Raw genomic sequence first — 16,466 nt, 5'->3', positions numbered from 1 at the left:
CAAGATCTAGATCATGAGAAATATTACGAAAAGTAGGGGTTCCAATACCAGATAACAAAGTGTGGAGCTGGATGAACACAGCAGGCCAGGCAGCATCTTAGGAGCACAAAAGCTTACGTTTCGGTCCTAGACCCTTCATCAGAAAAGGGGAATGGGGAGAGGTTTCAGAAATAAATAGGGAGAGAGGGGGAGGCAGACCGAAGATGGATAGAGAAGATAGGTGGAGAGGAGAGTATAGGTGGGGAGGTAGGGAAGGGATAGGTCAGAAAGGGAGGATGGACAGCTCAAGGGGGCGGGATGAGTTTAGTAGGTAGGAAATGGAGGTGTAGCTTGAGGTGGGAGGAGGGGATCGGTGAGAGGAAGAACAGGTTAGGGAGGCGGGGACGAGCTGGGCTGGGTTTGGGATGCAGTGGAGGGAGGGGAGATTCTGAAGCTGGTGAAAGCCACATTGATACCATTGGGCTGCAGGGTTCCCAAGCGGAATATGAGTTGCTGTTCCTGCAACCTACGGGTGGCATCATTATGGCACTGCAGGAGGCCCAGGACATGTTGGACATGTCAGACATGTCGTCTAAGGAATGGGAGGGGGAGTTAAAATGGTCCGCAACTGGGAGGTGCAGTTGGTTATTGCGAGCCGAGTGGAGGTGCTCTGCAATGCGGTCCCCAAGCCTCCACTTGGTTTCCCCAATGTAGTGGAGGCCACACCAGGTACAGCAGATGCAGTATACCATATTGGCGGATGTGCAGGTGAACATCTGCTTGATGTGGAAAATCATCTTGGGGCCTGGGATGGGGGTGGGGGAAGAGGTGTGGAGGCAAGTGCAGCACTTCCTGCGGTTGCAGAGGAAAGTGCTGGGTGTGGTGGGGTTGGAAGGGACTGTGAAGTGGACAAGGGAGTCACGGAGAGAGTGGTCTCTCCGGAAGGCAGACAAGGGTGGGGTTGGAAAAATATCTTTAGCGGTGGGGTCGGATTGTAGATGGTGGAAGTGTCGGAGGATGATGCGTTGTATGCGGAGGTTGTTGGGGTAGTATGTGAGGACGAGGGGGATTCTCTTTTGGTGGTTATTGTGGGGGCGGGGTGTGAGGGATGAGTTGTGGGAGACACGGTCGAGGGTGTTCTCGACCACTGCTGGGCGGGAAGTTGTGGTTCTTGAAGAACGAGGACATCTGGGATGTAAGGGAGTGGAATGCCTCATCCTGGGAGCAGATGTGGCAGAGGCGAAGGAATTGGGAATAGGAGATGGAATTTTTGCAGGAACGTGGGTGGGAGGAGGTGTATTCCAGGTAGCTGTGGGGGTCGGTGGGCTTGAAATGGACATCAGTTTCAAAGTGGTTGCTTGAGATGGAGACACAAAGGTTCAGGAAGGTGGAGGATGTGTTGGAGATGGTCCGGGTGAATGTAAAGTTGGGGTGGGAAGTGTTGGTGAAATGGATGAACTGTTCAAGCTCCTCTTGGGAGCACGAGGCGGCGCCGATACAGTCATCGATGTAATGGAGGAAGAGGTGGGGTTTAGGGCCAATGTAGGTGCGAAAGAGGGACTGTTCCACACAACCTACAAAGAGGCAGGCATAGCTTGGGCCCATGCAGGTACCCATGGCCGCCCCCTTTGTTTGTAGGAAGCGGGAGGAATCAAAAGAGAAGTTGTTGAGGGTGAGGACGAGTTCGGCTAGGCTGATGAGGGTGTCGGTGGAGGCGGACAGGTCGGGTCTGCAGGACATGAAGAAGCAGAGGGCCTTTCGGTCATCTGCATGGTGAATGGAGGTGTCCATGGTGAAAATGAGGTGTTGGGGACCGGGGAATTGGATGTTCTGGAGGAGGTGGAGGGCATGGGTGGTGTTGGTTCCAAAACCAACCTGGCAGAACTCTACTGCAAACCCTCTTTCAGCCCAAACAACTCTCCACTTTTATCACTCAGCCAATTTTGCATCCATCTCGTTACTACTGACCATTATTCCATGACCCATTTCTTTCCTCACAAATCTGTGGGGCACCACTGTGTCAAATACCTGCTGAAAGTCCATGCATACAACATACAAAATAGAACATAGGACAATACAGTGCAGAACAGGCCCTTCGGCCCTCAATGTTGCGCTGACCTGTAAACTCATCTAAGCCCATCCCCCTACACTATCCCATCATCAATGTTATGCATATTCAAGGACTATTTAAATGCCCCTAATGTGGCTGAGTTAGCTATACTGGCAGGCAGGGCATTCCACGCCCTTACCACTCTCTGAGTAAAGAACCTGCCTCTGACATCTGTCTTAAATCTACCACCCCTCAATTTGCAGCTATGTCCCCTCGTACAAGCCAACGTCATCATCCTAGGAAAAAGACTCTCACTGTCCACCCTATCTAATCCTCTGATCATCTTGTATGTCTCTATTAAATCCCCTCTTAGCTGCCTTCTCTCCAATGAGAACAGACCCAAGTCCCTCAGTCTTTCCTCATAAGATCTTCGCTCCAGACCAGGCAACATCCTGATAAAAAAATGTGAGGCTGGATGAACACAGCAGGCCAAGCAGCATCTCAGGAGCACAAAAGCTGACGTTTTGGGCCTAGACCCTTCATCAGAGAGGGGGATGGGGGGAGGGAACTGGAATTTATTCCAGTTCCCTCCCCCCATCCCCCTCTCTGATGAAGGGTCTAGGCCCGAAACGTCAGCTTTTGTGCTCCTGAGATGCTGCTTGGCCTGCTGTGTTCATCCAGCCTCACATTTTATTATCTTGGAATCTCCAGCATCTGCAGTTCCCATTATCTCCAACATCCTGATAAATCTCCTCTGCACCTTTTCTAATGCTTCCATATCCTTCTTGTAATGGGGCGACCAGAACTGTACGCAATATTCCAAGTGAGGCCGCACTAGCGTTTTGTACAGTTGCAGCATCACATCACGGCTCCGGAACTCAATCCCTCTACCAATGAAACCTAACACACCGTATGTCTTCTTAACAGCACTATCAATCTGGATGGAAACTTTTAGGGATCTATGTACGTGGACACCAAGATCCCTCTGCACATCCACACTACCAAGAATCTTTCCATTGACCCAGTATGCTGCCTTCCTATTATTCTTCCCAAAGTGAATCACCTCACATTTATCTGCATTGAACTCCATTTGCCACCTTTCAGCCCAATTCTGCAGTTTATACAAGTCTCCCTGCAACCTGCAACATTCTTCCACACTGTCCACGACTCCACCAACTTTAGTGTCATCTGTAAACTTACTAACCCATCCACCTATGCCCGCGTCCAAATCATTTATAAAAATGACAAACAGCAGTGGTCCAAAACAGATCCTTGAGGCACACCACTAGTAACCAGACTCTGGCTGAATATTTTCCATCAACCACCACTTGTTGCCTTCTTACAGAAAGCCAGTTTCTAATCCAAACTGCTAAATCTCCCTCAATACCATGCCTCCACATTTTCTCCAATAGCCTACCATGTGGATCCTTATCAAAGGCTTTACTGAAGCCCATGTACACCACGTTAACTGCCCTACTCTAATGCATATGCTTGGTCACCTTCTCAAAAAACTCAATGAGGTTTGTGAGACATGACCTGCCCTTGATGAATCCATGTTGACTATCTCCAATCAAATTGTTGTTTGCTAGATGATTATAAATCCTATCTCTTATAAACTTTCCCAAAACGTTTCCTACAACAGACGGAAGGTTCACTGGTCTATAATTACCTGTGTCATCTCTACTGCCCTTCTTGAACAAGGGCACAATATTTGCAATCCTCCAGTCCTCTGATACTAAACTTGTAGACAATGAGGACTCAAAGATCAGGCCAAAGGCTCCGCCATTTCCTCCTTAGCTTCACAGAGAATCCGCGGAAAAATCCCATCTGGCCCAGGGAATTTATCTACCTTCACACCTTCTAGAGTTGATACCACCTCCTCCTTCTAATCTCAATCCTTCCAAGTCTAATAGCCTATATCTTAGTCTTCTCCTCTACAATATTTTCCTTTTCTTGAGTGAAAACAGATGAAAAATATTCATTTAGCACCTCTCCGATCTCCACAGGGTCCACACACAACTTCCTACTTCTGTCTTTGACTGGCCCTATTCTTACCCTAGTCACCTTTCGTTCCTCATATACCTACAGAAAGCTTTAGGGTTCTCCTTTATTCTACCTACTGATGACTGCTGATATCCCCTCCTTGCTCTTCTTATCCCTCTCTTTAAATACTTCCTAGCTAATCTGTAACTCTCCATCGCCTCATCTGATCCATCTCGTCTCACCATCACATAAGTCTCCCTCTTCCGTTTAACAAGAGATATAATTTCTTTAGTAAACCACAGTTCCCTTACCTTATCACTTCTTCCCTGCCTGACAGGGACATACCTATCAAGGACACACAATATCCGATCCTTAAACCAGCTCCACATTTCGATTATCCCCATCCCCTGCATTTTGCTACACCATTCTATGCCTCCTAAGTCTCGCCTAATCACATTATAATTGCCTTTCCCCCATCTATAACTCTTGCACTGTGACATGCTCCTATCCCTTTCCATCACTAAACTAAACATAACTGAATTATGGTCACTCACTCCAAAGTGCTCACCTACCACTAAATCAAACACCTAGCCTGGTTCATTACCAAGTACCAGATTCAGTGTGGCCTCCCCTCTTGGTGGCCCTTCCACATACTGTGTCAGGAAACCCTCCTGCACACATTGGACAAAAACTGATCCATCCGACGTACCAGAGTTATAGCATTTCCAGTCAATGTTGGGAAAGTTAAAGTCTCCCATAATGACCACCCTGCTCCTTTCACTCCTGCCGAGAATCGTTTTGCCAATCCTCTCCTCCACATCCCTGGAACTTTGCGGAGGTCTATAAAAAATCTCCCAGCAGTGTGGCCACTCCTCTCCTGTTTCTGACCTCAGCCCATTCCACCTCAGTAGACGAGTCCTCGTCAAAAGTTCTTTCAGCCAACGTTGTACTGTCCTTGACTAACAAAACCACACCTCCCCCTCTTTTACCACCTTCCCTGACCTTAATGAAAGATCTAAACCCTGGAACCTGCAACATCCATTCCTGTCCCTGCTCTATCCATGTCTCCGAAATGGTCATAATAGCAAAGTTCCAGGTACCTATTCATGCGGCAAGCTCATCTACCTTATTCCAGATACTCCTGGCGTTGAAGTAGACGCATTTCAAACCAGCTTGCTGTCTGCCAGCACACTCCTGTGACAGTGAAATCCTGTCCATGTCCTCCCTACTCTCATCTTCCTGTGTACAGGAACTACACCACTGTTTCCCATCCCGCTGCTGAGCTAGTTTAAATCCTCCTGAATAGCACTAGCAAATTTCCCACCCAGCATATTAGTACCCGTCTGGTTCAAGTGGAGACTGTCCTGTTTGTAGAGGCTCCATCTTCTCCAGAATGAGCCCCAATTATCCATATTCCTGAAACCCTCCCCCCTGCACCAACCCTGCAGCCACGAGTTCAGCTGAAATCTCTCCCTGTTCTTTGCCTCGCTATCACGAGGCACGGGTAACAAACCACAGATAACCTCTCTGTTTGTTCTAGCTTTCAGCTTCTACCCTAGTTCCCTGAAATCCTGCCTGACATCCCTATCCCTCTTTCTACCTAACATCAATAACATTACCTTGATCAAGCCTTTCTATATATCCCCTTTTTGGTCCCTAATCAGCTGTACTCTTACCATTCTTTCAAAGAAGGTTTTAGAACACATCTATGTTGGCTTCCAGTCTTTTCTCATAATTTCTCTTACTTGTTTTTGCAACTCCCCTCTGAAACATCAATATTCCTCTTGGTTCTCAATTTTATTTTCTAGCTGACACTTACCTTAAACACCCTTTTTCTCCTTTATCTTAATTTATTTCTCTTTTGTTATCCATGTAGCTCTGGATTTGTTCGTTCTACCTTCCCCCTTGGAGACTGTACCCAATCCACTTTCTCTTTGAAGGAAGGCCCATTGTTCAGATATCTCTTTCCCTACTGGTTTGTTCTTCTACTATCCTTTCCAGTGGTTGGTGGTCTACAGAATACATCCAGCAATGTGTTTGCATCTTTCTTATTCTTTAGATTTAGTCAAATTGATTTTGTGCTTGGACCCTCAAGTTATCCTTTCTCCAGCATTGCAATGTGCTCCTTAACAATACTGCACCTGGTCCTATTTTCTGTAATTTTCCATCTTTTTTGAACACCTCACAGCCAGGAATATTTAACGGCCAAACTTGTCCTTCCTGGAGCCAGGTCTCTGTTATCACCTCAACAAAATTCTACATAGCAACATGTACCTGTAAATCTCCAATTTTACTAACTATACTCCGTGCATTCACATACATGCACAGTAACCCTGATTTAAACAATTTTTTTCCTTCCTCACTGACTTAATCTAATAACTTTCAAATGTCTATATTAGGACCAGTTGCACTTCTTAAGCATTTTGTGAATCCTGGTCTTCTCCTTTATTACTCCTTTTTGATTCCAACCCCTTGCCAAAGCTTTCCCAATAGTACTATCAAAACGCATTGCAAGGAACTCACTCCCACCTCTGTTCAGAAGCAATCCGTCTGGCTTGTACACATGCCAGGGCCAGTCCCAATGTCCCAGGAACCTAAAGCTTTCACTCCTGTGCCACCCATCCATCCATACATTCATCTGCCTTACTCACCTATTTCTGCACAGTTGGTGTGTTGCCTCCCTGGTGCCAGGGTTCGTGATGTCTCTGATCGTGTATTTTGGATCCTTAAGGGGGAGGGGGAACAGCCCCAAATCGTGGTCCACATAGGCACCAATGACATAGGTAGGAAGAGCGATGGGGATTTAAGGCAGAAATTCAGGGAGCTAGGATGGAAGCTGAGAGCGAGGATGAACAGAGTTGTTGTCTCTGGTTTGTTGCCCGTGCCATGTGCTAGTGAGGTGAGGAATAGGGAGAGAGAGGAGTTGAACACTTGGCTACGGGGATGGTGCAGGAGGGAGGGTTTTGGATTCTTGGATAATTGGGGCTCTTTCTGGGGTAGGTGGGGCCTCTACAAGCAGGATGGTCTTCACCTGAACCAGAGGGGTACCGATATCCTGGGGGAGAAATTCGCTAAGGCTATTCGGGTGGGTTTAAACTAATTCAGCAGGGGGATGGGAACCAAAATTGTACTTTGAGTATAGAAAAGGTTGAGAGTAGGGAGGTCCGTAATAAAGTTCCAGGGACGCAGGATGGCACCGGCAAGCAAGAAGTTGTTTTGAAGTGTGTCTACTTCAACGCCAGCAGCATCCGAAATAAGGTGGGTGAACTAGCAGCATGGGTTGGTACCTGGGACTTCGATGTTGTGGCCATTTCGGAGACATGGATAGAGCAGGAACAGGAATGGTTGTTGTAGGTTCCGGGATTTAGATGTTTCAGTAAGAACAGAGAAGATGGTAAAAGAGGGGGAGGTATGGCATTGTTGGTCAAGGACAGTATTACAGTTACAGAAAGGATGTTTGGGTACTCGTCAACTGAGGTAGTATGGGCTGAGGTTAGAAACAGGAAAGGAGAGGTCACCCTGTTGGGAGTTTGCTATAGGCCTCTGAATAGTTCCAGATATGTAGAGGAAAGGATAGCAAAGATGATTCTCGCTAGGAGTGAGAGAGACAGGGTAGTTGTCATGGGGGACTTCAACTTTCCAAATATTGACTGGGAACACTATAGTTCGAGTACTATAGATGGGTCAGTTTTTCTCCACTGTGTGCAGGAGGGCTTCCTGACACAATATGTAGACAGGCCAACAAGGGGTGAAGCTACATTAGATTTGGTACTGGGTAGTGAGCCCGGCCAGGTGTTAGATTTGGAAGTAGGTGAGCACTTTGGTGATAGCGATCACAATTCTGTTATGTTCACTTTAGTGATGGAAAGGGATAGGTGTATACCACTGGGCAACGGTTATAGCTGGGGGAAAGGCAATTACGATGAGATTAGGAAAGATTTAGGGAGCAAGGGATGGGGAAGGAAACTGCAGGGGATGGCCACATTAGAAATGTGGAGCTTATTCAAGGAAAAGCTCCTGTCTGTCCTAGATAAGTATGTACCTGTCAGGCAGGGAGGAAGTTGTAGAGCGCAGGAGCCGTGGTTTACGAAGCAAGTGGAATCTCTGGTCAAGAGGAAGAAGAAGGCTTATGTTAGGATGAGATGTGAAGGCTCAGTTAGGGCACTTGAAGGTTATAAGATAGCCAGGAAAGACCTAAAGAGGCAGCTCAGAAGAACAAGGAGGAGACATGAGAAGTTGTTGGCGGATAGGATCAGGGTAAACCCTAAGGCTTTCTATTGGTACTTAAGGAATAAAAGAATGACGAAAGTAAGATTAAAGCCAATCAAGGATAGTAGTGGTAAGGTGTGTGTGGAGTCAGAGGAGATAGGGGAAGCGCTAAATGAATATTTTTCAACAGTATTCACTCTAGAAAACGACAATGTTGTCGAGGAAAATACTGAGATACAAGCTACTAGACTAGGTGGAATTGAGGTTCACAAGGAAGAGGTATTAGAAATCCTACAGAGTGTGAAAATAGATAAGTCCCCTGGGCCGGATGGGATTTATCCTCGGATCCTCTGGGAAGCCAGGGAGGAGATTGCTGAGCCTTTGGCATTGATCTTTAACTCATCATTGTCTACAGGAATAGTGCCAGAAGACTGGAGGATAGCAAATGTGGTTCCCCTTTTCAAGAAGGGGAGTAGAGACAACCCTGGTAATTATAGATCAGTGAGCCTTACCTCAGTTGTTGGTAAAGTGTTGGAAAAGGTTATAAGGGATAGGATTTATAATCATCTAGAAAAGAATAATTTGATGAGGGATAGTCAGCACGGTTTTGTGAAGGGTAGGTCGTGCCTCACAAACCTTATTGAGTTCTTTGAGAGGGTGACCACACAGGTAGATGAGAGTAAACCAGTTGATGTGGTGCATATGGATTTCAGCAAGGCGTTCGATGAAGTTCCCCACAGTAGGCTATTGTACAAAATGCGGAGGAATGGGATTGTGGGAGATATAGCAGTTTGGATCAGAAATTGGCTTGCTGAAAGAAGACAGGGGGTGGTGGATGATGGGAAATGTTCATCCTGGAGTCCAGTTACTAGTGGTGTACCGCAAGGGTCGGTATTGGGTCCACTGCTGTTCGTCATTTTTTTTATAAATGACCTGGATGAGGGCGTAGAAGGATGGGTTGGTAAATTTGCAGACGACACTAAGGTCGGTGGAGTTGTGGATAGTGACGAAGGATGTTGTAGGTTACAGAGAGACATAGATAAGCTGCAGAGCTGGGCTGAGAGGTGGCAAATGGAGTTTAACGTGGACAAGTGTGAGGTGATGCACTTCGGTCGGCGTAACTTTGGTCGGAATGCAAAGTACTGGGCTAATGGTAAGATTCTTGGCAGTGTGGATGAGCAGAGAGATCTCGGTGTCCATGTACACAGATCCTTGAAAGTTGCCACCCAGGTTGACAGGGTTGTTAAGAAGGCATACAGTGTTTTAGCTTTGATTAATAGAGGGATCGAGTTCTGGAACCAAGAGGTTATGCTGCAGCTGTACAAAACTCTGGTGCGGCCGCACTTGGAGTCGTGCATACACTTCTGGTCACCACATTGTAAGAAGGATGTGGAAGCTTTGGAAAGGGTGCAGAGGAGATTTTCTAGGATGTTGCCTGGTCTGGAGGGAAGGTCTTACGAGGAAAGCTTGAGGGATTTGAGGCTGTTTTCGTTAGAGAGAAGAAGGTTGAGAGGTGACTTAATTGAGACAGATAAGATAATCAGAGGGTTAGATAGGGTGGATAGGGACAGCTTTTTTCCTAGGATGGTGATGACGAGCACAAGGGGGCATAGCTTTAAATTGAGGGGTGAAAGATATAGGACAAATGTCAGAGGTAGTTTCTTTACTCGGGGAGTAGTAAGGGTATGGAACGCTTGCCTGCAACGGTAGTAGATTCGCCAACTTTAAGTACATTTATGTCGTCATTGGACAAGTATATGGACGTACATGGAATAGTGTAGGTTAGATGGGCTTCAGATTGGTTTCACAGGTCGTCACAACATCGAGGGCCAAAGCACCTGTGCTGTGCTGTAATATTCTGTGTTCTATGTTCTATGCACACACTTGCAATGTGGCACTAGGAGTAATCCAGGGATTATTATATGTGAGATGCTGCTTGCTAACCTGTGTAGCTTCTGAAATTTTGATTATAGGACTACATCCCTCTTCCTCCCTAAATCATTGTTACCAATGTGGACCTCCCCCAGAAGAATGTCCTGCTGATACTCTTTGACATCCTTGAGCCTGCCACCAAAGGGAGGCAAAATACCATCCTGGAGTGATATTAACTGGCACAGAAACACCTATATGTTCCCCTAACTAACAGATCCTCTATCACTATTGCTCCTCCTTTCTTCTTCTTCCTTTCGTCCTGTCCAGCAGGCCCCTTGACCACCTCTCTGAATGCAACTCTCAGCCTCAAAATGCCACAACGTCTACAGATGTTCTTCAAACTCTGAAATGCAAAGCTCAAGTTTCTGCAGATGGAAGAACTTTCTGCACATATTGTTGTCTTGGACCTCAGTAGCATCCTAAAAGAAATTCAAGGATCAGAATGTTGCTGAAGTGAAAATGAAGGAGAAGGTAGCTGAGACATTAGCTTCATAAAAAAGAAAAAAATGCAGTTGTTAGAAAGAACCAGATCAGATTCCTTTGAAGATATACAAGGAATTAAGGGTGGAAGTTGCAGAGACGTTGTCTACAATCTCTCAGTCTCTTCAGACCTATGATTGATGCCAGAGAATTGAAGAATTGCAAAATTTCCATTCTTATTCAAAAAATCAAATGCAAGATTTAACCTTGATAAAAAAACTTACAGAAATGATAATTTTGGACAAAATTAATAGCCACTTGGTTAACTGTGGATTAGTTAAGGAATGCCAGTAAGAAATCATTAAATTAAAATCCCACTTAAGTAACCTGAGTTTTTGATGAAGTGGCAGAGCGTTAACAAGAGTAACCCAACTGATGTGGTGTAAATGATCTTCCCATAGGTGTTTTGAAAGGCTTGCCAGCAAAGTGAACCCATGGAATCAAAAGAACAGCAGCAACATGATACTGAGTAACAGGCACTGAGAGCAGGAGTGCATAATTGTTTTTCAAATCAGAGAAAGTATCTGTGCACTGATATATTAATGACCTAGACTTAAACAAATCCAAAACAAGTCCTAGGTGTACAGGTTGAAATCTCAAGATTTGCAAATGCTGCAAAACTTGAATGATTGTCAATGATTCCAGAAGGAAGATAGATGGAAACTTGAAGGAAATAAATGCAAGGCAAACATGATTAAGTGAGACTGACTGGATTGCCCTGCACAAATTTGATGGTCCAAATGACCTCCATCTCTGCCATAAATAACAAAGACTCAATGATGCTGGAACTACAGTACTCCTACTTTTTTCTGCTATTAATTTTTGTTGTTCATGCTGAGAGATGTGGGCATTAAGCAGTAGTGCTCCAAATACCTTCCTCTTGGTGAAACTTCTTTGCTCTTTCATCAATGAACCATTCTCCAGATTTCACCTTCATTTGCCTGTAATACAGAATCAGTACAATTTATTTTAAAATGGAACTCCAGTTCTTGCAGAACAGTTCATTACAAGCAATTCAATCCGGATAAGTGCACTTGGGTTGGACAAACAAGGCAATGGAATAAATTATGAATGGTAGGACCTGAGAAGTACCAAGGATCAGAGGAATCTTGGGAATGTGCATGTACTCTTGACCCTTAAGGCATCAGGGCAGTAGATAAAGTGGTTAAGAAGACATACTGGATACTTGCTATTATTAGCTGATGCCTAGAGTTTAAAAGCAGGGAGATTATGCTGGAATTATATAAACATTGATTAGGCTACAGCTAGAGAACTGTGTGTAGTTCTGGTCCACATGATAAGAGGGATGTGTTAGCACTTGAAAGGATGCAGAGGAAATTTTGCAGGATGTTGTCTGGCTGGAGCATTTCTGTTATGAGGAGAGATTGGACAGATTGGGGATGTTTTCCTAACAGCACAGGACATTAAGGGGGTGTGACTGGGAGGAATCACATTATGAGGGACATAAATTAGGTAGATAAGAAGAAACCTTCTCCTTGCTGTAGGAATCAATGACCAGAGAACAAGGTTTATGGTAAGGGACAGAGGTTTAGAGGAGACGTTAGTGGTGTGGTAGGAATGTAAGGGTGGTAGAGGCAGAAACGCCTTTAAATGTAGTGAGTAAGCAGTACTTTCATCTCAGAGTAAATGTCAGGGTTGGGGGAGTCTCTCCAGTGTTTGTGCACATTACCTAGCACATCATATAATATTTGATGTGTTGTCTTTCGGATGAGACCTTAAACATTGCATGTTCTGTCATGTAAATACAAATGATCCAATGGTACAACTGACAGAGTTGGGGTGTTGGGGTAGGGGTTCTTTCATGATATTTTGGCCAAAATAAATGACATCACTAAACATCTGGTTATCAAATTGCAAGTATCTTGCAACTCTGACTACATTTCAAATCAATTCATTTGCTTTAGAATGTTTTAGGGCATCCTTATTTCATGAAAATCATTAATGAAATTTACTTCTTCTTCTGTCATATCTCTTACAGTGAAAATGGTGAAATTGTTCACAACTGTGTTCAAGGATACAAAGTTTATTGTCAATGCCATGTTTCCCAGTGGGCTGTAATGGGGCTGCATCCTTTCACTGCGTTAGCTAATGATTTAGATGAAGGATTACTGAATAAGTGGAAACAGAAGGTTACCAATGCTCATGGAGACAGAGAGCAGGAAAACTTGCTGACAAAGGCAAACATTAAGAAATGAACCCCGTTTGATGAAAAAAAACAAAAACAGAACATTTTTAGTTACTTTGTCATTGAGTGTGGGCATTGCTGGCTGGGTCAGCCTTTAATACCCATCCCTAATCATTGTAGAGGTGAAAGTGGTCACCACCTTCTGGAACAACTGCAGTTCATTTGATGCAGGTACAGACACAATGTCTTTAGGAAGGGATTTTGACACAATGATAATGAAGCACTGCTGCCTCTCAGGGCCAGGGACCCGGGTTTGATTCCAGCCTCAGGCAACTGTCTGTGTGGAGTTTGCACATTCTCCCCGTGTCTGCATGGGTTTCCTCCAGGTGCTCCAGTTTCCTCCCACAGTCCAAAGATGTGCAGGTAAGGTGGATTGGCCATGCTAAATTGCCCATAATGTTCAGGGAGGTGTAGATTAGGTGGGTTATGGGGGATGGGTCTGGGCGGGATGCTCTGAGGTTCGGTGCGGACTTGTTGGGCTGAAGGGCCTGTTTCCACACTGTAGGGATTGTATGATTGTATGTATGAAGGAAAAATGATGTATTTCCAAGTCAAGAAGGTGAGCGGCTTGGAGAGGAACTTGCAGATGGTGGTAGGCCCATGTGTATACTGACTTTATCCCTCTAGATGCCAATGGTTACAGGTTTGGAAGATGCTATCGAAGCAGCCTTTGTGAATTTCTGCAGTGCAACTTCTAGATGGTACACACTTCATACAGTGCATCTATGGTGAAAGGACTGAATGTTTGTTGATGTGGTGTCAAACAAATAGGCTGCTTTGATTGGATGAGGTACACACCCTCATTGTTTTTCTTTTATTTTTCTCATTTTTTGGTACAGCAGTGAATGAAGTTAGGGTTAGTTGAACTCTGAACAGCTGTGTGTTTAAAATAGAAGAATAGACAAACCTATATGTTGCTAGTGGTGACTGGTCTAGAAGAAAATGATTCTGACTTTCTAATCTAAGGTGCACTGTGGATTATTCAATGTGAGTTGCCATGCCAGGGTTAGTAGGTGGGTGAATGTTGAATTAGTCCATCAAGGGAAGACCAATATTAACCACATTTACAACCACAGAGAATATTGATTTTTAAAAAGAATAGAAGGGCATAAGCCAGTCCTGATTGGTCTTGGCAGAAGCAGAGTGGTTTCCAGAAGGTGCAAGATCAGGTGCAATGTTTTACTCTCCATAGCTTCTCACAAGTTACAAAAATGTTGAATGTTCTGAGAAAAGAATTCCAGGCTATAAGAGATTTGTAAACACTTCTAGAAGCCTATTGAACTGTACTCATTAGCCAGTGACTTCGAAATTAGATATTCAGTCATACAAAGAACAAACAAAGAACAAAGAAAATTACAGCACAGGAACAGGCCTTTCGGTCCTCCAAGCCTGCACTGATCGAGATCCTCTGTCTAACCTGTCATCTATTTTCTAAGGGTCTGTGTCCATTTGCTCCCCACTGATCCGTGTACTTGTCCAGATATATCTTAAAAGACGCTAACGTGTCTGCATCTACCACCTCCGCTGGCAACACGTTCCAGGCACTCACCACCCTCTGCGTAAATAACTTTCCACGCATATCTCCCTTAAACTTTCCTCCTCTCACTTTGAACTCATGACCCCTAGTAATTGAGTCCCCAACTCTGGGAAAAAGCTTCTTGCTATCCACCCTGTCTATACCCCTCATGATTTTGTAGACGTGTGAGAACAACTTATTATTCAAAGATTGGAAGAAAGAAGTGGCACCCAACTGTTTGAAACTGTTTAATTGAATTGACAAATTACAATTTAAAAATTTATCCCTTGACCATGTCTGTGTGCAAATAAAGTGTAAGATTAAAGAAAATTGGGTTTGAATTACAGATTTTAATTAGATTATGCTGTCATTTAGCTTTATCTGTTAAAGTTACAGCATGAATAAATTGCTAATTTTTGTTTTAAGTGTGGAACTCAGTTTTTTTGTAACCTTCATTTGGAAAACTTAGGCAATTTTGAGGGTCATTAAATATTTCAATATCACAATGTTGAGAATCAAATGATGCTAAGACTGATTTTATTTGGTTTCCTATCCCTAGTCTTAACAATGGTATCAAGTTTCCTAAGTGAGTTGCAGCTGTACCCATCAAGGCAAATGGAGAGTATTCCATCACACTGCTGGCTTGTGACTTGTAGATGGTGGACAGGCTTTTGTGGGGTGGGGAGAGAGAGGGGGTCAGGGGGTGAGTTACTCACTGTAGGAATCCTAGCTTCTGATCTGTTTTTCTAGCTAAACTATTTATTTGGCTGGCCCAGTTCAGTTTCCTCAGGCATGCTCATAATGAGTGATTCAGCAATGGTAATGTCATTAAATATCAAACAGAAATAGTTCTGTCTTAATGAATATTATCATGGCCTAAAATTGTATGGCTCAAATGCCACTTGCCACCTATTGGTCCCAGTCTTCATGTTTTTCAAGTTCTTGCTGAACATGGATAGGATGTGCTTTAGTATCTTAAAAGGAGTTGCAAATGGTGTTGATGGCTGTTCAGCTGTAACAAGCATGCTCAGCTCTGATCTTATGATGGAGGGAAGATTATCAATGAAACAGCTGAAGATGGATAGGCCGCGGGCACTATCCAGAGGAATTCCTGTGGTGATATCCTAGACCTAAGATAATTGGCCTCCAATAGCTACAACCATTTTCCAGACAGTGAAGAGTTCTCCCTGCTACCCATCAATGTGTGAGGTGATACATTTTGAGAAGTCAAATGCAAGAGGAAAATATACAGTAAATGGCAGAACCCTTTAAAGCACTGGCATAGAGAGACATCTTGGGGCCAAGTCCACAACTCTCTGAAAGTGGCAACACAAGTGAACGAGGTGGTAAAGAAAGCAAACAGCATGCTTGCCTTCATCGGTTGGAACACTGAGTATAAAGTTGGCAAGACATGGTGCAGGTGTATAAAACTTTTGTTAGGCCACGTTTGGAGTATTTTGTGCAGTTCTGGTTGCCACCAGAAGGATGTAGAGGCTTTGAAGAGGGCGCCTGGATTGGAGTGTATTAGCTCAAGAAGACATTGGAAAAACACATCGTTTTTATTAGTGCATTGGTGACTGAGGGCCAAATTGATAAAAGTATATAAAAGGTATGACAGGCATGGATAGAGTTGATAGTTGGAGTCTTCTTCCCGGGGTGGAAATGTTAAATACTAGGGGGTGTAAGTTTAAGTTGAGAGGGGAAATGTTTAAGGGAGATGTGCAAACAAAGCTTTTTTTGAGGGTGGTAAGTGCCTGGAATGTGCTGCCAAGGGAGGTAGTAGAAGAAGATATTTTAGCAAAACTTAGGGTACATACAAACACATGAACAGGCAGGGAATAGAGGCGAAAAGGGCCATGAACAGGCATATGGGAATAGTTTAGAATGGCACCATGGTCGGCGCAGATTTGGTGGGCCAAAGGGCCTGTTACTGTGCTGTATTGTTCTACATTTTAATTATAGTTTTGTTGCCATAGTTGTTCAGATACTGATATGATGTCAAGGCCTGTCACTGTCACATCACTCTGGGAACCAACACTTTTGTCGATGTTTGGCTGGCTCAGTGGTTAGCACTGCAGCCTCACAGCACCAGGGGCCCGGGTTTGTTTCCA

General features: G+C 44.4%; 1 protein-coding gene across 2 annotated transcripts in view; it reads right to left on the bottom strand.

The window, feature by feature from the left end:
- sytl3 (synaptotagmin-like 3) overlaps positions 1-16,466 on the bottom strand; it is a 175,760-nt gene that overhangs the window by 109,174 nt on the left and 50,120 nt on the right. For both annotated transcript variants that reach the window (XM_048536633.1, XM_059648822.1), the window contains exon 4: positions 11,507-11,574. In XM_048536633.1, coding sequence (XP_048392590.1) covers positions 11,507-11,574 — 68 coding nt within the window. The remainder of the gene's footprint in view (positions 1-11,506; positions 11,575-16,466) is intronic.

The sequence above is a fragment of the Stegostoma tigrinum genome, chromosome 9, assembly GCF_030684315.1.
Source record: "Stegostoma tigrinum isolate sSteTig4 chromosome 9, sSteTig4.hap1, whole genome shotgun sequence".
Taxonomy (NCBI): Eukaryota; Metazoa; Chordata; class Chondrichthyes; order Orectolobiformes; family Stegostomatidae; genus Stegostoma; species Stegostoma tigrinum.
Note: the sequence above shows the minus strand (reverse complement) of the source record. Positions and strands in the feature narration are given on the sequence as shown.